Source organism: Pogona vitticeps, chromosome 5, assembly GCF_051106095.1.
Source record: "Pogona vitticeps strain Pit_001003342236 chromosome 5, PviZW2.1, whole genome shotgun sequence".
NCBI classification, from domain to species: Eukaryota; Metazoa; Chordata; class Lepidosauria; order Squamata; family Agamidae; genus Pogona; species Pogona vitticeps.
The window spans coordinates 161,501,610-161,522,519 of record NC_135787.1 but is presented as its reverse complement, the minus strand read 5'-3'; the positions used below and the strand labels follow the sequence as shown (position 1 = coordinate 161,522,519).

Here is a 20,910-nt window from a genome sequence, read left to right as displayed (position 1 = left end):
GATTTAGAAATCTGGTCAGACACAACAGAAATTGACCACTCCAGGATAGAATTAAACAGTAGTGTATATTCATATACCTGTCTTATGTGTATATGGGCAAAAATTACGTATTCTTTTGTAACTTGCCAAGTATCTCCTACACCCTTTTCCTGGTTCTAAACCAAATGCCAGCTTGAAATCTTATCTTTAACATGCACAGAACATACATAAGGGCATCCAAACATGCCAGCATCAATCGGCTGCTTTAAACTGATTTCATCCTAACAGTTGGTCCAAATAAAAGCTCTTTAAAGTGAAAAAGTAATAAACTTATTGGTTTCCTTCCACTGTTAAAAGGAGAAGAGCAGATTGGTATCTGTATAACAAATGTTTATTCAGAAACATAATACATAGTGTCCTTCAGCCCCAATCTCTCCCTCTGTAGTCCACCACTGTTGCTAATTAAACATTGGTACAGGGAATAGCAGTTCTGCACACACAAAAATCTGGCATTTACAAACACACCTTCCCCAGTACAGGTGACGTTTAATTCAAAAGCAGTAATCCAGATTAGCAAACCACATTGGGAACATAACTCCATGTAACATAACTCGTGTCTTTGCTAGATTAAACTAAGAAACTGTACAGAACAAAGAGTACAAGGAAAGTCGAACCAACTGAGTAGATTCTATAATGGAAATAAGCAGATATTTTTACACTACGGGATCTTAGCACAGATGAAGAGAAATGCTTAAAATCTTTTAGTTGGAAGGTCAAAAATCCAATTCCCCAACCAGAGTCTGGAGATTGTTTCTGTGTTTTGATTTAATATAAAATGAAAATTAATTAAAATATCAGATTTTTATTTTACAGAATTAATATGATGTTACCTAACGGAGTGCATCTTTATCTCCCAAACATTCCATCTGGACATGAAGTGCATCTTCTTTGCTTTGCTACTTGGAAAGTCCTTTCATTTCCCACTTTTTTCACTCTTCTGTTTCAGATTGGTGGGTAGATGGCCCTCCTGGTCAACAAGGTGCACTTTCCACTTTTTAGTACACACAAATCAGCACTAATGCCGCATAGCAAAAGAAGACTCTTACTCAAGCAGTTAATACAACTGATAACCCCTTGAGAGTTGACAGTAAGAATTGTTTCCTGCCTATGATATACGATTGGGCCAACTTCCAGCTAAAAGAATATTGTATCAAATGACAATTGTGACAAGCTGTACTGAACTAGTTCCAAAAGACCTATAGATGGCATTCACTGTGGTGTCACTTACCTCCTAACTAGAGGTATGTAGGTTTGTATATCTATTTGGATTACAGCTCCCAGAATTCCCCAGGCCATTAATTCAGGGAGTAGTATCCAAAAACACAAACCTGCAGCATAACACCTAAAAGTGTGATTTTGGGATGACAAGGACCTTTACTCATTTTCAGTGGTTGTGAAATATCATGCAAGAGAGGTGGCTCTTTCTTCTTCCTATAAAACAGAACCAAAAGCACTTTTCTCCCAGATATACTAATCCACAATAAGAGGCTAGAGAGAAGGTAATATCTGACGCAAGAAAGTGAAGAAAAACATTTTACAGCTGTCCAAAACAAAGCAGATGTTTTATTATGGAAAAAGTGTATCCATGAGATTTGTTGGACTGAAGGTTCACAACAATGCCAGGTTTCTCTCAGGGCATTGGCAAACTACCATGACAATGGAAGATGAGTAAAAAGTACAGGACACATTGCATTCTTGTACTTTTACATCCTTCTGCTGCTTTCAAGTGTTTCTGTCAGCTCCTGCATGAGCAGAACATTTGTGCTTGTCTCTCTCTAATGTTTGAACTGCAGGAGAGTGCCATGAGATATGCAGCCTTAGCCCCAGATGTAGTTGCATAAAAATGAAATGTAATTTATCACTAAGTAAAAAAGATTTCTTTTTTCAAAGGATGCAAGCTCGAAGAGATGCCTACCACAATCTTTGTTAGGTGCATTTTTATTGGATGGATACTGCAAAGGGGTTGAGAGGGTGGGGAAAAAAAATAAAGGAATTACAGGTGTAAGCTTGATGACATATTCTTACTGGAGAAAGGGAAGATTATTCTTTAGAAATATGTGGACAAAACTCCAGCTATGAAAACAGAACACACACATTAGGGAGAACACTACTGTACAGGAAGGTAGCAATTATAAAAAAAAAAACAAAAAAAACCCAAAACGAAAGATTTCAGCATGGGCAACAGAACAGTTGCACCCCTGCACCTATCTCTCCATTTCACACGCTCAACTAATTTTCCAGTCCACTCCTCGCCTTTTACTGCTCAAAGTTTGATTTTGAACTCTGTAGGCTGCACTGAAGCAGAGGTCCCTGAGGATTTGAACAGGGCCTTCAAAATGATTTCAGGATCCACTTCAGGTGGTGGATTTGAGGAGGCTCCTGCACTTGTCCGACGTGATTCACCTTCCTTCTTCACTGATGGAGTGTCACTCAATCGACTACGAAGAACAACAGGAATTAACGTCACTACAGAAAACATACTGAAATAAGCATAATAATTTATTATTTTTGACTATTTCCAGTTGTGTACTTGAAAGCTAGTTTACACTAAGACACCTCTCAATATTTAATTTTTTTAAGATGGATTATGTTCTGGAGAAGAAAGGGGTAAATTATAGAGGGAACTTTAGGAAGTTCTGCTGCCTACATATACTAAACTGTGAAACAGATTAAGTCACACAGTGAACCAAATAAATTCTTCAGATCATCACACTGATAATTTGAGAGAAGACTGCTGCCCTGTTCAGTAAAAATGCAGCTACTGCATGCAGTTGAAAATCTTTGTGGTATTGCTGCCATTTTTCTCATTTGCATAGAAAAAAACAAGTAAACAAGATATATAGGGAAATGTAATTAAAATAAAATGTAATCCCCTATTCATTAACTCCCATTTGATATCTGGCTAGAGTACAAGATTTCTTTCTATAGTGTCCTGCTGCAGATCCATATGCAATTTTTTGTACAAACACAAGCTCATGGGTACTTACAGCAATATAGGTTGGTCTGAAGTGATAACACTTCCATTCATATGAAGATTGCATTTCATTGGCTGCCCTGGTGGAGAAGAACAAAGGAAACTAAGCATTATAATCTATAAAAATATAATAATATACTAATATGTTACGCAGTAAGATAACACACCTATATTTTACCATCCTAAAGACATTTGATAGACATTCCTCTGGAAGCCAAATCTACTCCCAGTAGCAAAAAAGCCATAAGCAAAGATCAGTTGTCAAATAAATCAGAAGGGGGCACAGCAGGATGGTCAAGGACCACACCATACTCACTGTCTGAATCATCTACTTTTAAGACTGCCCTCCTTTCAATAACAGAAGGCAAAGCATCAAGTAAAACATCAACAAAAATTCTGCACAAATTACAGGTTACATTTGGAACGTATCCATTATACAAACACATCAGATCTGTGCACTAAAAACCTAACGAAATAGGAATCAGTCTGAACATGCAGTCATGTGAAAAAGAAAATACACCCTCTTTGAATTCTACAGTTCTACGTAACAAGACATAATAAAATCACGTGGTTCTTAGCAGATCTGAAAATTAGGTAAACATAATCTCAGATGAACAACATATGATATATTACACTGTGTCATGATTTATTTTACAAAAATAAAGCCAAAAGGGAGAAGCCACCATTCTTGGCCATAATGTACAGCACATCTGGTGAAAACCAAACCATTTCCACTTTGGTCTTCTCTGTCCAAAGGACATTGTTCCAGAAGTCTTATGATTTGTCCAGATGCAACTTTGCAAAGCTAAGCCATACTGCCATATTCTTTTTAAAGAGAAGAGGCTTTATCCTGGCAACCCTTCCAAACAAACCATACTTGTTCAGTCTTTTTCTAGTTGTACTGCCATGATCTTTAACATTTAACATGCTAACTGAAGCCTGTAGACTCTGAAATGTAACTCTTGTTTTTGTTTTTGCAATTTTTCTGAGCATTGCATGGTCTGATCTTGGTGTGAATTTGTTTGGATGTCCACTCCTGGGAATATTGGCAACTGTCTTGAATGTTTTCCACTTGTGAATAATATTCCACACTGTAGAATGATGAACTTTAAATTGTTTGGAAATGGCCTTATAACCCTTCCCAGATTGATGGGCAGCAACAATTGCTTCTCTATGATCATTGCTGATGCATTTCCTCTTCGGTACTGTGTTACACACACACCTGAATGCTCCTGAGCATAAAACTGCTAAAACATTGACTTTCATAAAGATGGTCACACTTGCTGATGATCAATTACTCAAAGGCAGCACCTAGTTGTTACTTAGCCTCTTGATTTCTGTGGAAGTAGTAAGGGTGTACTTAGTTTTTCACATATGGCTTCTCCATTTTGGCTTAATTTTCGATAAATAAATCATGACACAGTATAATATGTCATGTGTTGTTGTTCATCTGACGTTGCATTTACCTAATTTTCAGACCTGCTAAGGAGCAGATAATTTTTTATTATGTCCTGATAGGTAAAACCATAGGATTCAAAGAGGACACACTTTCTTTTTCACATGACTGTATGTTTCCTTGGAAATATTTACAAAATTGTCTATTTGCCTGATATAATAAGTACTTATGCATATATATGCATACCTAGAAAACATGAAACTTAAACAGGCACCATAACCATGAAATTTGTTAGTAGCCTAAGAAAATAAAGATACCACAGAATATGGCCAAGTGACTGATTCTGGCTAGAAAAAAAAATCAATTTAATTTCAGGAGCAGCTATTACCACTTTAATCTGAATACTAAGATAGGTATTAAGGGACGTGGTGGCGCTGCGGTTTAAAACGCAGAAGTCCCTGTGCTGCAAGGTCAGAAGACCAGCAGTCTAAAGATCGAATCCACACGATGGAGTGAGCTCCTGTTGCTTGTCCCAGCTCCTGCAAACCCAGCAGTTAGAAAGCATGTAAAAATGCAAGTAAATATATAGGGACGGCCACAGTGGGAAGGAAACGGCGTTCCGTGTCTAGTCGTGCTGGCCACGTGACCACGGAAAGTGTCTTTGGACAAACGCTGGCTTTACAACTTGGAAACGGGGATGAGCACCGCGCCCTAGAGTCGGACAGGACTGGACAATTTGTCAAGGGGAACCTTTACCTTTATAGGTATTATTTAAAACCAAATCTGCCCCAAATTAGAGGGAGGTAGGGGACACCAACTTTAATAAGAATGAAGGACTGTGTGGACACAGTGCAATGAACCTCTTGCATTGTACCTCTCTCCAAACTGCCCCCAAATCATTTTTCCCTCACTGAAGCTATGACCTTACTGAAGGAGAGGAATGTCAGGAAGAGAATATTTTACACTGTGCAATCCTTTTGCCCCTCTATTCTGAAAGCACCTTTTATAGATGGTGGCATACCCCCCCAATAATTACACAGATTCCAAAATGCAGTACAATTTTTTCTGCCAGCTGTCAGTGATATTCATTCTCAAGTGCTGTCTATATAGCTACTAGCATAAGACATATTTTCATCTATGTGCCTGCATGGCTGCCGTCCCTTCACACAGGTGCAGTTTTGTGGCTATATGCCAAACCCTGCTATAGTAAACGGTTCCCAGGAATGACTCTCATCCTACCAAAGCTGTAATGAATACTGGTATCTGCATACAGAGGACACACTGGCAGTATGATCTGAGATTGGCAGTGACACAAGCAAACAATAAATCATCTTTCTCACTTACCATCGAGGCATCTGTTGTTGTATTTCTTATATGCGGTGATAGCATCTTCCTTCTTCACAAATACCACTTCAGCCATTCCAGGATGTACTAGACGGGCTCGCTTCAGGGCACCACAAACACAGAATAACTCCTAAGCAAATAGCAAAGTTTGGTAGTTTTTTATTATGGAGCTGTATTCAATTTAAATGCTCATTTTAAAAAGCATCTGTGTCTACTATTTTACCTCTCAGAGAGATCCATCCATGTTTCAGTGTGGGGTACAGCTAAGCCTAACTAACAGGGGCATGTCAAACCTACAGTTCAATGCATTCCAATGGGGGGGGGGAATTCACCAAAAATTAACGAAGACTCAGAACAAAGCCAAATTAAGTTTGCAAAGGTTTTACAAGGTGCACTAACGATCCCAAGCATTTAAAACAGTTTTTGAACATTTTAAGATACACTTAAAATAGCGAAAACGGACATTGCTAAGCGAAACAGGGGGACCTAAACTGTCATCGCTAAGCGAAGCAAGGTCCTGAACATTGCTATGCGAAATTTCCCCATAGGAAATATCGCTAAACGGAGCACAAGATCGCTCCAAAAACCTCATCGCTAAGCGAATACATCGTTAAACAAGGCAATCACTAAGCGAGGCACCACTGTACCTGAAAGTCTTTGAACTCACACAGTTACAATGGTGCCTCGACTTACGAACTTAATCCGTTCCAGAATGGTGTTCATAGGTTGAAATGCTCATAAGTCAAAGCACCACATCCCACTGAAATGTATGGGAACAGGATTAATTCGTTCCAGTATTTCAAAAAAATACCAAAAAAAAGCACACAGAAAGTCCCATCGGAAGGCACTGAGGCTTTAAAAAAACAACAATCAAAAATAAACAGAGCAAGTCCTGAAGGCTGCAAAAAATAAAAAAATAAAAAATAAATAAAATCGAGCAATCCCCATGCTGGGACTGCCAAATAAAATAAAATAAAATAAAATAAAATAAAAATCACCAAAACCAAATAACAACACATCACAGAAACATAATCCTCCCTCAGCCGAAACCCACCCTACAAAACGCCCCCAGAAATTTCTAAAAAGCAAAAAGCAGGACCTTACCAGGCAGACCGAAGCCTTCTCCAGTGGTACTCACTCCCTGGCAGATGGCGGCCAGCGACAGGCAGCCGAGGCGGCGGCAGGGCCGGCCATGGCTGGCGGCGTAAGGCAGCCGAGGCGGCGGCAGGGCCGGCCATGGTGAAGGGAGCCCTTACTTATGAGGCCCGCACATTTGGCGGGCCTTACTCATGAATAGACCTGCGCCTTTGATGGGCCTTACATGTGAGTAGACCCACACCAGGGATGGGCAGGGAGTGCAATGGCCACTGCATGCCCCATCCACAGAGGAGCCCCTCCAACCCACGCGCCCCAGCCCAGGTCCTTCAGCGGCCCTTACTCCTGAGTAGACCCACACCTTCAGCAGCCCTTACTCATGAGTAGGCACACTCCTTCTGCAGCCCTTACACATGAGTAGACCCTCACCTTTGCGAGCCTTACTCATGAGCAGACCCACACCAGAGAGCGCACCGGCTTCTCACGCCCCGTGGTGATCTGCAGCCACCTCCCGCCTCCTTCCTCCTGTGCCGCAGGAGTAAAAAAGTTCCCTGACCCCCTGCTCTAACCGTTGGGGCGAAAGAGCTACAAACAAGCAGCCTCTTTGCCATCAACGGTCTGAATTTCCTGCCTTTTCCCCCTGCCTATTTCTGTTCTTACATCAAAGCTCCGCTTGCAAGTCAAAGCAAAATTCTGTGAGCAGAACTGTTCGTAAGTCGAAATGTTCATAGGTAGGAGCATTCGTAACTCGAGGCACCACTGTACTTAGTTTCATACTATTGCCAGAAAAAGATTCTCTAAGCCCTCTAGATGAAGACAGGCATTCAGGTTGGCTCCAGATCTCAGAGATATGTTACTCACAACAATGTCCTCTTCTGTAACTCTAGGATGCAAATTGTTCACAGTCATCTTAGTACCTTCCAAAGGGCTGAAGACAGGCTACAAAAGAAAAGACAGTTTGTTGGAGTGGGTATGACAAACAAGGACATAAAAATTCTCCAAAGCAGTGAAATTCAGCAAAACCCAGCTCTCAGAATTAAATTGTCAACGCCTCAAAAGATCCTATTTCATCTTTTTGAATGCTATTTCATCTATTAAAGACAACGAAGTTCTACCCAGAAAATGTGAACCAAAATAGATCTTGAACCACAGGAAGTTTTCCAAGTAGATCAAGTTCCGTACATTGAGTTGAGAGGACATAACAAGATATATAAATGGATTTGAATAAGAGTTACTATACAAAATCATATACAAAATCTTTTTTGTGTTCTTGACTCACCTCAACTGGTGCAGGTTCTTTAGGGGGTTCTTCCTTGGTCACCAAGGTTCGAGACACATTTGTTAGGGCCTTTGTCTGAATGGGGGAAGGTGGAGCTGGCGGGGCTGTATAAGCATCATTCTGGACCACTTTTGTGAGGGGAACGGTCTTTGACAGAGAGAACTTGTTGCCACTAAGTCCAGCCTATGTAAACAGAGAACATAAATTGCTGAGTGTTAGGAGTGACAAAACAAGGCCATTTTTTTCTTTTAAAAGTAGTAGTCAATTAGTACAATTTCCCATTCCACAAGTCTTGTAGAAAAGACTTGCAGCCACTCAACTTCTAATTGTTGAGGTCTACTTATTGCATACCAGGGACGTGGTGGCGCTGCGGGTTAAACCACAGGAGCCTCTGTGCTGCAGGGTCAGAAGGCCAAGCAGTCATAAGATCGAATCCACGCGACGGGGTGAGCTCCCGTCGCTTGTCCCAGCTCCTCATCAATCTAGCAGTTCAAAAGCATGTAAATGCGAGTAGATAGATAAGTACCACCTCTGTGGGAAGGTAACAGCGTTCCGTGTCTAGTTGCGCTGGCCATGTGACCACAGAAACTGTCTTCGGACAAACGCTGGCTCTATGGCTTGGAAACAGGGATGGGCACGACTGGACTAAATGTCAAGGGGAACCTTTACCTTACTTAATGCATTCCACTGTGCATTCAAAGGTTCCCTTTGGAAATGTTATTTGGCCCAGAAGTAACTGCGTTTTAAAATATTCCACAATCAACATTTCACACAGATGGAATATTCTATTAACAAGCTTTAACCAAGTTAGAATGAAAGAGAACTTTCTTCTTCAGAACTATCACAGTGGGGAACCTTCAACAGATACTGCTTGATAACTCTGGAGTATCAAGATGTAAGGTTAGATCCAGACTGGATATGCTTAGAACAGATGTACTGTACTGACACCAATAGAACAAGTCAGTCATGGCTCACTTGAATTCCACCATTTCTGCCCAAAGCATGTCAAAATCTCATACAGCCTATTGTTCAAAGGAGTCATTACTGTGCTCCAGGTGTGAAAACCAAATGTACCATCCATGAGGTAGGAGGGTGGCATTAAGCAGTGATGGGACTGCACAAAAAATAAAAAATTAAAGCAGCAATTAAGACAAACAATGCAGCCGTACCAGCACAATTAAAATATTTCTGAGGAAATTAAAAACTTATACACCTCAAATTTTGGTTAGGGGGCAAGAATAGACAGAGGAACTGGAAAAGCAATGAAAGGCAATATGACTTCATTTATATTTGAAACAGAAACCAACAACAAAGAACAGACAGCTCTAGCAAGTTAAGTCTACAGCAAGAGAAAAAGAAAACAAATTTATTGTTCAAAATAGAGGATAAACTAAATAATAATAATAATAATAATAATAATTTATTACGATCAATTACCAGATAAGAATACATTATTTAGATAAAATCACATAATATCAGAGATATTGGTCAAGACATGTCACCATCAATGCACTGTCTGGCTCTTTTACAACACTGAAGTTTATAAAATGTTCTAAGTTAGACAGCAGCATTGAAGGATATAAAAGCTTTTAAAACATCACAACAGTAACATGATATAAGATTAAATTAAGAGACACATAAAACCATCAATATGCCACCTCAACTCTCCTAGAAAATAAGTTAAACAAGAAATCTCTAACAAGGACAAGAGCACTTGAAAACCTTATGTTGCCAGGAGACTGTGGCAAGCTATTGCGGCAGCGCAGTATTTGGCCACTTTACTAGTAATATAAGAAACCTTATCAGAGACCAGCAAAAGAATATAAAATTCATTGGATTCCCCTGGAAATTTTTGAAAAATAGAGAAGAGCCTTACAGAAATCTCAATAGAAATGACAGTATAAGAGAACTGCCCCATTGTTTCTACTTCACCACCACTGCAAAGACATAAACAATCAGAATAGGGTACGCCCTGAAATCTCTGTTCCAAGAGATTAGAAGAGCACACATTAAATCTGGCTAAGGTAAAAATTGAACAACGTAGGAGCTAAAATGCAACCCTGTTTCACTCCACTGAATGATGGAATTAATTTGGACAGGCTTGACTGCATAGGACCCATAGGCGAGTATTTTCATACAAATGCCGCATTAGCAAAAGGAGTTAGTGGCCTGAAATTTGGTCCAGAGTTTATCTCTCAGGATGAGGTTGAATGCACACATGAAATCAATGAAAGCTGAAAACATAACTATCTTCTTGTTCCATGGGGGAAAGGGAAACCAGTCAAGAAATCAAAGGGCCACTAAAACAGCATTTGTCCTTTAGGACGAAGCTGATCCTTTTTAGGCGAGAGGCTTGTAGGCAGGAATGGATGCAGGATTTTTGGATAACACCACATTTGAATAAGGTTAGAACCAGTATGTATATCCAATGTGAGCACATATGGGCATATCTGTTTACACGTCCATCATGAACACAGAAGGGAAGACCACTATATGACAGACCCTTACCGCACTATGCAGAAAGCTGTTTCTGGTGGTAATTTTCATCTGTTTGTTAGGAAGGGAAATCATAGTCTCATCATCATCTTCCTCGTCATACAGGCACTAAAGACAGAAAACAGATAAATGACTTACAAATGTCATGTGGCTAATTTTCGACTACTAGTTGGGGATGTGCCATTTGTTTTTTTTTTTTTTGGACTCCAAATCCAAGAATCTGTTAACAAAACTCTGAGAGTTCCAGCTTATAAAACTCACACCTACGCTCTGCTCATCTGGATCGGGGCCTAGTTCTGAGGCAGCATGGCCTACCTCTGGTCTTGGTTCCTTAATGTAAAAAAAAAAGACATTACCATCATGGTTCCTGGAAGTGGCAGTCTTGCTGCTCTTTAAACTTCATAGAGAGTGGCTCCTGAAGACGTGCCATCCCACAGCAGCTTCCTTTGTTGCACATTAATAACAGGAATGAAGGCTAGAACTAGGTCATACAGCCTTGGGGCTAGGCCCTGGTCCAAGTGACCAAAATGTTTGGTGTCTGTAGGTATGGGTTTGTGGACTGAAACACCCAGAATTCTGCCTAGGAAAGTCTTGGGAGAATTCTGGAAGTCCAAAAACTTGAAATGGCCCATCCCTGTATAACATGGCTATTCTAAGACAAGTTGTGGATCTCATGTATATTAGTCCGTATCCCTCAAGAAACCTCAGCATTCCTCAGCCAAATAATGTATTCAGGAACTTATGACATCTTAGTTTGCTGCTACTGTTGTTATGTGCCGTACAGTCACCCCTCATGGTAATGTGCAGACAGGCACCTGTAGCTTATCTGAATGACATGGGTGCTGTACATCTGTGAAGATTCTCAGTCATCCAGGTGAAGTTATCTGGAAGTTGCATCATGGCAACTGGACTTCTTTTTTATTAGGTTGAAACGTTTCACTACGCATCCAAGTAGCTTCTTCAGACTGAGGAGAGTTGGTAGGAGAACCACTGATATATCCTCCACGTTGGTTACACTTCAACCTAATAAGTAGTTCAGTTGCCATGTCTCAACTTTCAGATGATATGGATGCTGATGACACTCAGCCCATGGACTACAAGCATTTTAAAATACATGAAACCAATGAAGGTTCTAAGTCATTCCTTGTGCCAGTTGTTTAAAACACTGAAATCATGTTCAAAGACCACTCGAATTCGACAAAAACTGGGTGTCACTCATCCTACAACTGAAGGATACACACCTGTTTATGTGTGTGATTATTCACAATGTTGACCTTCATACCCGCAGGGTGAGTATGTGATGGAACTGCAGCCTTCTGCTGTGATGGTGAACAAAGGAAGAAGAACATATTATTATATGTGAGACTACACCAACTCCTGGTCTTAATTAATGGGAGTTTATAATAAATAATAACTAATAGCAATTATTATTTAATTCTATTCATAACATATGTGACACTCATTTATATAACATATACAGAACTCCTGAGGTCTTAAACTGCTACTACTTGGAGTTTTTCCTGGAAGGAAAGATCCATCTTTTAATAAATCGATATGCAAAGTAGTACAACACATAACTGCAACAGCTGTCTTCCACACAATATGTTCACTAGATAGATAGATAAAACTTTATCACAGTCAAAGACCAGCCACACTTCACTATTTTAACCTTATTCTGGCATCCTAATTCTGTGCACAGCAACTGCACAAGGAGACACATGCTAACCTCACCATCTATATTGTTTTCTATGCTTGGAACATGACTATCTGAAGATATTGTCCTCTATCCAGAGTAAGGATGGGAAAATATGGCTCTACAAATGCTAAACTACAATTATCTCCTTTATTATTATGTATGCTGGCTCAAGCAGACTGGAGCTGATGTGCACCAATATCTGCTCAGCTATGCCTTCTTCATCTCTGCCATGCAGTGATTTTGAGCACTGATTTGCCATGATTCAAAATCAGGCGCAGAAGCTCTCCCATTTATTAACTTGCCCTCTATATATACAAGGCAATGGAAACTGCAATAGAGAGGGGCTGGGCTAGCATGGCTTACACAACATAGGACTGTAAATCATGAAGTGGCCTACTGTGTATACAGGCAGCATTTACTACAGCTCCAATGTGGACTTTTCTATGGGAAACCGGTAAATATCTGCAACCTAATTTTGCAGTTCAGGTGAATTAATAATTGATAATTGATGCAATTAGTGAGAAAAAGTCTCCATTCATGCCAGTACTGAAAGACCATCGGAAGCCCCCAGGAGACCATACCACTCAGATGTGATCTGTTTATCTGATGATGCGGGCAGCACATTTCATCATACAAAAAGATACACTCAAGAAGAAAAATTAGGATCTCAAGTAAAAGCTTGAGGACTCAGATGCCTCCTTTCTCATTTTCTGTTATAATTATATTATGTTTCTGCTTTCCATAACGGTTCCTTTGAAATATGTAATATAATCTTTTCAGTTCCTACTAGTCTATAAAATTATTACCAATGAAGAAGGAGGAACCATAGAGATGACAATCATAACCTACTTGAATTGTTTTTGTGATTTTCACAGCAGGAGCCGCTGTTTCCCCAACAGTGTTCACAGCAGCTGCAGTCGGAGCACTCCTTTTCAAGCTAATCTTTTCTCTAGCATCAACAACTTTGGTCACCTTCTCAACACTTTGTTGCTTTCGGGAATTGAGCATCTCCCGGGCATCTTGTACTTTCCCTTTGATTTTGAACCTGGCATCTTTCTGAAGTAGTTTCTCTCGGGCATCTTTCACACCAATTTTGTGCCGGGCATCAGTAAGACCAATCTTTTGACGTGCATCAAATGTCCGCTGAAAACCAACACTTGATGCTGGTCTGCTTAGGAAAGTTTGTGGGACTCCAATTCGAGATCTGATACCTCCAAATACAGGTCTGGTGTTTAGTCTGGAATGGAAACAGAATATCAACTGAGATATTTCATCATGTTGGAAACAACTGACCAATATAGCTCCAACTCACTCACAAGAAAAGAGAGGCTAAATGCCAGAACTGAAAAATCTAAGGTAGAGAGCAACACTGCCATCATCACACCAGAGCTGATGAGGAGAGACTAGGTGAAACATCAGGCAAGGAAACTTGTGGTTATTGCAAAAGCAACTGACACTACTAGTCTCTTTCTCCTTCTCACACTGTAAAATACAACAGGCCTGAAACACTGATAAAATTGTTTGCCTTTCCTGGCTTCCAAAATTCAGATTTTTACTAGAGATGGGTTATTCGTATTTGAATACAAATATCTCCACACAGGTGGTGTTAATGAGGGTCCAGCCCCATGGGGCCAGATGGGCCACTCAGCGATCTGCCGTGGATGCACAAAGTGCAATTCTACCAATGACGCCACAGTGTGTGATCTGCTCATCACTCTTCGACCTTGCAGTGAGACTTGTCCTCCTGCCAGGAATAGCGAGCAGATTGCGTGCTGCAGAGCCATTTGTAGAATTGCGCTGTCCGCAGCGGATTGTTGAGTGGACTGTCCGGCCACATGGGGCTGGACCCTTGTGAACACCACTTGTGCGGGGATATTTGTATTTGTTTTAAATTTGAGGCTTGAACAATTGTTTATCACTGTCATTGCAGAACAATTAGCCAGCTTTACAGCTGAGCAAGGTTACTATACTGTAACATTCCTGACAGTTGAACAAATTTTATAAATGATGACAAAAGACACAGGACTTACAATTTACACTCTTTGCAATTCCAACACCTTAGTGTTACAATATTCTGGTATTCCAAGACCCTGAATCAGATGATCTATGCTATAGGCCTTTATTCCTCTAGCCTTTGCAAAATTTTAGTCAAAACAATGACATTGCCATCATAGTGGCAGCTTGCCAGATTTTGAGTTATAAGCCTTTGGAATTTCTGCAGGTGCAACAGCAATAGAATTTCCTATAGTTTTTTTTCCTTGGTGCTCCAGACCTATAGATCTCCAAGCCCTGCAGAAAGGATTGTTGATAGTTGATTAAAGAAAGATAAAGGTTTAGAAAATGGCCAGAAGAGATAGCCAGGGCAAGGAGCAAAGGATAGCAGGTTAACATCATTAGAGGGGAGAAAACTCTGCTGGGGGAGGGTAAGCTTTTCCCCAATATGCAAAATTTTTTGCTTAGGTTCTGATATAATCTATTAACTACATAGTCTGTGAAGATGTGACTTAATTGAGAGTTAATTTTTATAACTTAGAAAAATGCCTTTGTAATACCTTATAATTATTTGTAACATTTTAGAGTCTTATGTCATTCTTAAGCACCATATCAATTTTTGTTAAGCCATCTAAAAGTTTTGTTAGTTACTTATATTTTCCATTAGATCATTAAGTTTTCACAGTTACATCCTTGTAACACTGTATAAAATTTTTATAGTTAAGATTTTTGGATATTCAATAGAGAATTCAAAAGATAAAAAAACAATACAAGACATAGGTATCTGCTTGCATGTGGCTGTTCAATAAAATGAATACAGTAGATTTTTTGGACATTCAGTTTGTCTTGCATGGGGCGAAAAAATTAAAGGATATTCATAAGAAGAGAGAACTGCACAAAATGCAAAATATTCATCTGGGTCATACTGGAATTAACCCTTTGGGGATAAGTGCCAGCTGTGACAAACATAGGCTTCTGATTTTTTTTCCTGGAAGTCTATAAAGTTCTGTAGAATTCATAGAGATTACTTGACCTGAAAAGATGAGAAGACAGCATGCCTCATATATAAAACGCCTGCCCACCTGTGATTGCAGACATCTGTTGCTGATACTAAGGTATTGAAGATTCTGATTTAGTTTTATTCAGAGTCAGTAGCTAAAAAACTTATCCTGGCATCTAGGTTATATGTTTCAGTCAAAGGAACAAGGGACAAATGTTTAAAAAATGGCTTACTCTTATAAACAAATTGGAAGTGCAAGGGGGGGGGGGAATAGGATTGCAGCTGGAGATAAACAAAGAATACCTTACCACCTTGAACGAGTTCAAATGTGCAGAGCCAGATGAACTGCATCCGAGAGTACTGAAGGAACTGGCCGAAGAACTCTCAGAACTGCCATCCATTATTTTCTTGAAATCATGGGAAATGGGTGAGGTGCCAGATGATTGGAGAAGGGCTAATGTTGTCCCTATCTTCAAAGAGGGCAAAAAAGAAGAACCTGGGAACTACAGGCCAGTCAGCCTGAAATCAATCCCAGGCAAAATTCTGGAACAGATCATAAAGCGGTCATTGTGCAAGCACCTCGAAAACTAGAAGCCAACACAGATTTGCCAAGAACAAATCCTGTCAAACTAAATTGATCTCATTTTTTGATCAGGTTACCTCCCTGATAGACAGAGGGAATGCTGTAGACGTAGTATATCTTGACTGCAACAAAGTTGCTGATGAGCAAGCTAACTAGGTGTGAGCTGGAGTATCAAGTGTCAGGTGGATACACAATTAGCTACAGAATCATACTCAGATGGTGAAGATTAATGGGTCCTTCTCTAACTGGGAGGAAGTAACAAGTGGGGTACCCCAAGGATCATTCCTGGGCCCGGTGCTCTTCAATTTTTTTTAATGACTTGGATGAGGGAGTGCAGGGAATGCTTGTCAAATTTGCAGATGATACCAAATTGGGTGGAATAGCTAATACCCTAGAACAGCGGTCCCTAACCTTTCTAGCCCTGCGGAAGGCTGGGGAAGGCGGGGTACGCCCCTGCACTAGTGCGCATGCACGAAGGAACACCTGCGTGCTCATGCGCAAAGGAGCGGGGGTGCTCGTGCGCAAAGGGCGGCTCTCGGGGAACTCATGCACATGCACAAAGGAGCGGGGGAACGCTCATGTGGGTACAGGAGTACACACACAGGCACAAATGGGCTGTGCGGGGGTGAGTGTGTGCGGGGGTGGGGGAGAGGTCTGTCTCCATGGCCTGGTCAGGTTCAGGCCATGGATCAGCAACAGGCCGCGGACCGGGGTTGGGGACCTCTGCCCTAGCAGACAGAAACAAAATTCAAAATGACTCTGAAAAACAACAGAATGAAATTCAAGAGGGATAAGTGCAAAGTACTGCACCTCAGAAAAAGAAACCAATTGCACAGTTACAAGATGGGGAATACCTGGCTCAGCAAAACTACAAGCGAGAAGGATCTTGGAATTCTTGTAGATCATAAGGTAAATATGAGCCAACAGTGTGATGCGGCTATAAAAAAAGGCAAATGCTATTTTAGGCTGCCTTAATAGAAGCATAGTTTCCAAATCCTGTGAGGTTCTAGTTCCCCTCTATTCAGCACTGGTTATGCCTCACCTTGAGTATTGTGTCCAGTTCTGGACACCACACTTCAAGAAGGATGCTAATAAACTGGAACAAGTTCAGAGGAGGGCGACAAGTCTAATCAGGGGGCTGGAAACCAAGTCTTATGAGGAAAGGCTTAAAGAATTGGGCATGTTTAGCCTTGAGAAAAGAGGGGTGAGGGGTGATATGACAGCACTTTTAAAATATTTGAAAGCCTGTCATACAGAAGAGGGGCAGGATCTGTTCCAATCATTCCAGAGTGCAGGACATGCAACAATGGGCTCAAGTTAAAGGAAGCCAGATTTTGTTTGAATATCAGGAAAAACTTCCTAACTGTTAGAGCAGTACGACAGTGGAATCAGTTACTTTGGGAGTTGGTGAGTGCTCCAACACTGGAGGCATTCAAGAAAAACACAGATGATCACCTGGCAGATATGCTTTGATTGTATTCCTGCATTGAGCAGGGGGGTGGACTTGATGGCCTTGTAGGCCCCTTCCAACTTCACTTTTCTATGATAATAACACAACAGTTGCCTTAGCAGGATGCAGAATTGCCCTTCACTGAATCTCACAATGAGGCTCAGACAAACATTTGTATTTTAAAAGGCAATCAGAATAAATATCCTGTTGCAAGTTCTAGAAACAGTGTAATTAAAATCTGGTTAATCACTGCAAGGTACTGTCTCTCTCTGTCTCTCTCTTTTTTTGGGGGGGGGAAGGATATATAACTATATATATCTATATATATATCTGGCCCAACAGATATAGGACTCACCATATGTTATGCCAGGATGACAAAAGAATTCATGACCACTATTAAATGGCATTAAAAATACTTGATAGCAAGAAAAAAAATCATTAAGAGCTGAAAGATACACAATATATACTGGAAAATGCTGTGGTTGACTGGGTCAAATCTGGAGCAGCAATATAGGAGTGAGAAGCTCAACTTCCTCCAACTACAAAGCAATTGTTCAGATCTGAAAACACTGTGTGCATGCGTACATGTGCACATACACACTGTGCTGTCAAGTCAGAACTGACTTATAGCGATCCTAATAGGGCTTTTATGGTAAGTGAAATATTTAAGGAGTGGTTTTACCAGTTCTACTCCCCCAGTGAGTTTCCATGGCCACGATAGGATTTGAACCCTATTCTCCAGAGTCCTAGTCCAACAACACTATACTGGGAATCATGAAACCACTATATTGGGAGCTAAACAGAAGAAAACTGAAATACATCCAGTGTAGAGCAGATGGAGAACCCAGAGATTCAGTGACTGACAGCTAATAGAGGGTATTAAAACAACAGCAAGTGAAAGAATAAGTGAGGTGAAATCCAGAGACGAATAAAGGTGTGTGTCAGAGAAACAGAAACAGCAATCAAGAGGCTGAAGAGGTGATCCGAAGGTACCGGCTGCAGCATCTCTTGAGATACTCCTCTTGCATTCGCGTGGCAAAAGATTTGGGATGACAAACTCTGCAACTTGCCCCGAGATCCTGTGGCATAAGGCGGCCTATAAATGTTTTAAATCCATCCATCCATCCAAGGGATATTCTGCGTGCTTCCAGTTGTAGAAGTGAGGGGATCACAGCGAGCGAGCCTTCTTCGTTCTGGAGCCGTAACGCCCAGTAAACAAGCGAGAGGTCTGAAGTGGTCACCAGCCGCCCTCTCTCCCCTCGGCGGCCACGGCACCCGCCCCCATGTACCGCATAGTATTGTGCCGGGCCCCGGGGCCTCCCTGGTCTTCCCGGCCCTCAGCACCACCTCCCACCCCAGAAGGGCTCAACAGAACCGAACGCTCCAGTGGGCTACGACTGACAGGCCGGTGAGCCAATCAGAGTGGTGAAGAAGCCCCTCCGGCCAGAACCTCCCGGAACCAGTGCCACCTTCCCAGCCTACAAGCTGCAGTACGCGGCGCGAAGAGGGCCTGCCTCGTCGACACCTGAACCGCAACCCGCGGCGTCTAGAGGACAGAACCGTTCTTTAGCTCACCTTCCTTTCAGATTCACGTTAACGCCGCGCTTCCTAATCAGCTCATCCAGAGATAAGTCCGCCATGTTGTCGCTAGGCCCCGAGATAAGTCGCAGAGACTGAAACCCGGACATGAGACAACTCCTTCCGGTCTGCCTCCCTCCGCGTGCACAATATGGTAAATAAGCTCTCGGCTGCGGTTGAGAGAACGCGCCCAAGGTCGGAACGTCTCGGGCACGAGCTTCCCATAACCCCTCGCGAAGGCAATTTTTTAAAATTTGCATACCTACTGCGGTGCCAAGAGAAAAATTCTGCAGTTTTAAAAGGATTTTAAATTTTTTCCATATTTAAAAGTGGCGGAGGGGAAAATACGATTTTATATGCAAGAACTGGTATAAATAGTTTGACTAGGTCATCGTTACTACAAAAGTGGTTTCACTCAAGCACATGCGCTCCTTGGGAAAGGAGTTTTCATGCCTTAAACTTATGAGTAAGGAAAATAATGATTCGGGGTGACGCCCGGGTCCTCACTGCTTATGTGAGAAGAATTTTTGAACGGGTACAGGTCGTCCCTAAGGTGACCCGCCTACTTAGCAGGATGCCTGGGAGGTTTGATCTGCCCGATTTATCTTGTTAATGTTTGAGAGAAAAAATGATGCTGCTCTTAAGCGTTTTTGGGCTTGAGCAAAATTATTGTATTCGTTCGAATGGCAGGGTTGGTCTATCACGAACCGTCTCCGGCAAGCCCACCCACGGACCAGTACGGACCGGGGGTTGACAACCCCTGGTCTAGTTTATGTCTTCTTCTGTAATACTGTACTTAAAAGTTCAGACTTTTGCTGAGAAGACCCAAAGTTTTCTAGTGAATTTTGCTGTAGCATTTTATATCACTCACATAGACTCAGGAGTTGGAACAGTAATGTTGAAGCAAGCAGTGTCAAGACTTGAAACAACGACTATTCCTAGAATCCTGCTGTTTTTTTCAAGGTGCTGCTTTGGCTAAGTGTATTTCACTACGTGTACACACACAAGAAGTGAAAGATCTAGTAGCCAGCACAAGGAAACTTAGTATCTTTCTATCTGCATTTCAAATTCTTTGTTAGGCAGCTTACTATACAAAATGTTTACAGAACCGGACAAACAGAAATTGAAACACCATAAAATTATATAGAGGGGATTCCAGAGAACAAGTAGAACTTATCAGTCTGTATATAAATTATGGTAGGGTACTTCCAAGAGGCAGTGGAAGACAGGAGGGCCTGGTGTCCATGGGGTCACGGAGAGTCAGACACAGCAACTAAACAACTTCCTCTTATGTGTATGGGGAAATACTTATAGTAATGCCTTATAATATAAGCATGTCCCTATACACATAAGAGGAAGTTATGTAATTAATTAATTAACAAACATAAGCATAAGCAAAGATAGTTTTCTAGTTCCATCGAAAGGGTGTTTTTTTCTTTTACCCACTGCCATGGAACTATAAATCCAGCTTCTTATTTATTTATGCTTATTCCTAAAAACCAAATCCTTAAAAGCAAAAATTATATTAAAACGACCAAAAACCTTGTAAATTTTTTAAAAATGGTTTATAATAATCAATTGGTCTTACTAATATTGACCTATGGAGCACAGGTCTGTACAAAAACTGTAACAAAAAATCTCAGAGCAATGGACAGATGTAAAATATTAGAGGACAAGATAAAGTAATATATTGGATTATTTGACATAAAACCAACATAATACAGTGGTGCCTCGCTTAACGAGCACACAGTTTAACGATGAATCCGCATAGCGATCTTTTTTAGATTGCTAATACGATTGCATTGCGATGTTCTGAATAGGCAAAACATCGCACTGCAATGATCGGTAAGCGTTTCGCTTACCGATCTTCGCATTGCGGTTTTTTTAAACAGCTGACCAGCGGTTCCAAAACGGCCGCCGGGTGCCCAAAATGGGCGCCGCAAGTGTTTTTACGCCCTGCCCTCACCAAGGGCGCGAAAATGGCGGCG

At 41.1% G+C, this 20,910-nt stretch overlaps 1 protein-coding gene and 1 non-coding gene across 5 annotated transcripts; one reads left to right on the top strand and one right to left on the bottom strand.

The window, feature by feature from the left end:
* Positions 1 to 352: 352 nt before the first annotated feature.
* POLDIP3 (DNA polymerase delta interacting protein 3) lies at positions 353 to 19,131 on the bottom strand. 4 transcript variants are annotated; one of them, XM_073000186.2, is made up of 9 exons: positions 18,920 to 19,131; positions 13,169 to 13,556; positions 11,865 to 11,942; positions 10,636 to 10,731; positions 8,128 to 8,310; positions 7,710 to 7,787; positions 5,754 to 5,883; positions 3,027 to 3,093; positions 353 to 2,477 (listed from the first exon to the last, which is right to left on the bottom strand). In XM_073000186.2, the coding sequence occupies exons 1-9, from the start codon at positions 19,030 to 19,032 to the stop codon at positions 2,303 to 2,305; spliced, it is 1,308 nt and encodes a 435-aa protein (XP_072856287.2). In that variant the 5' UTR covers positions 19,033 to 19,131; the 3' UTR covers positions 353 to 2,302. The 4 variants fall into 4 exon arrangements, with proteins under 4 accessions (XP_072856287.2, XP_078232239.1, XP_072856286.2 ...); XM_078376113.1 differs by having other exon boundaries at positions 11,865 to 11,939; XM_073000185.2 differs by lacking the exon at positions 18,920 to 19,131 and adding an exon at positions 18,338 to 18,596 and having other exon boundaries at positions 11,865 to 11,939.
* Positions 19,132 to 19,371: 240 nt separating this feature from the next.
* On the top strand, positions 19,372 to 19,521 carry LOC140707905 (U12 minor spliceosomal RNA). Its single transcript, XR_012088039.1, has one exon. It is a non-coding gene; the product is annotated as a U12 minor spliceosomal RNA (small nuclear RNA).
* The last annotated feature ends 1,389 nt before the right edge of the window (positions 19,522 to 20,910 follow it).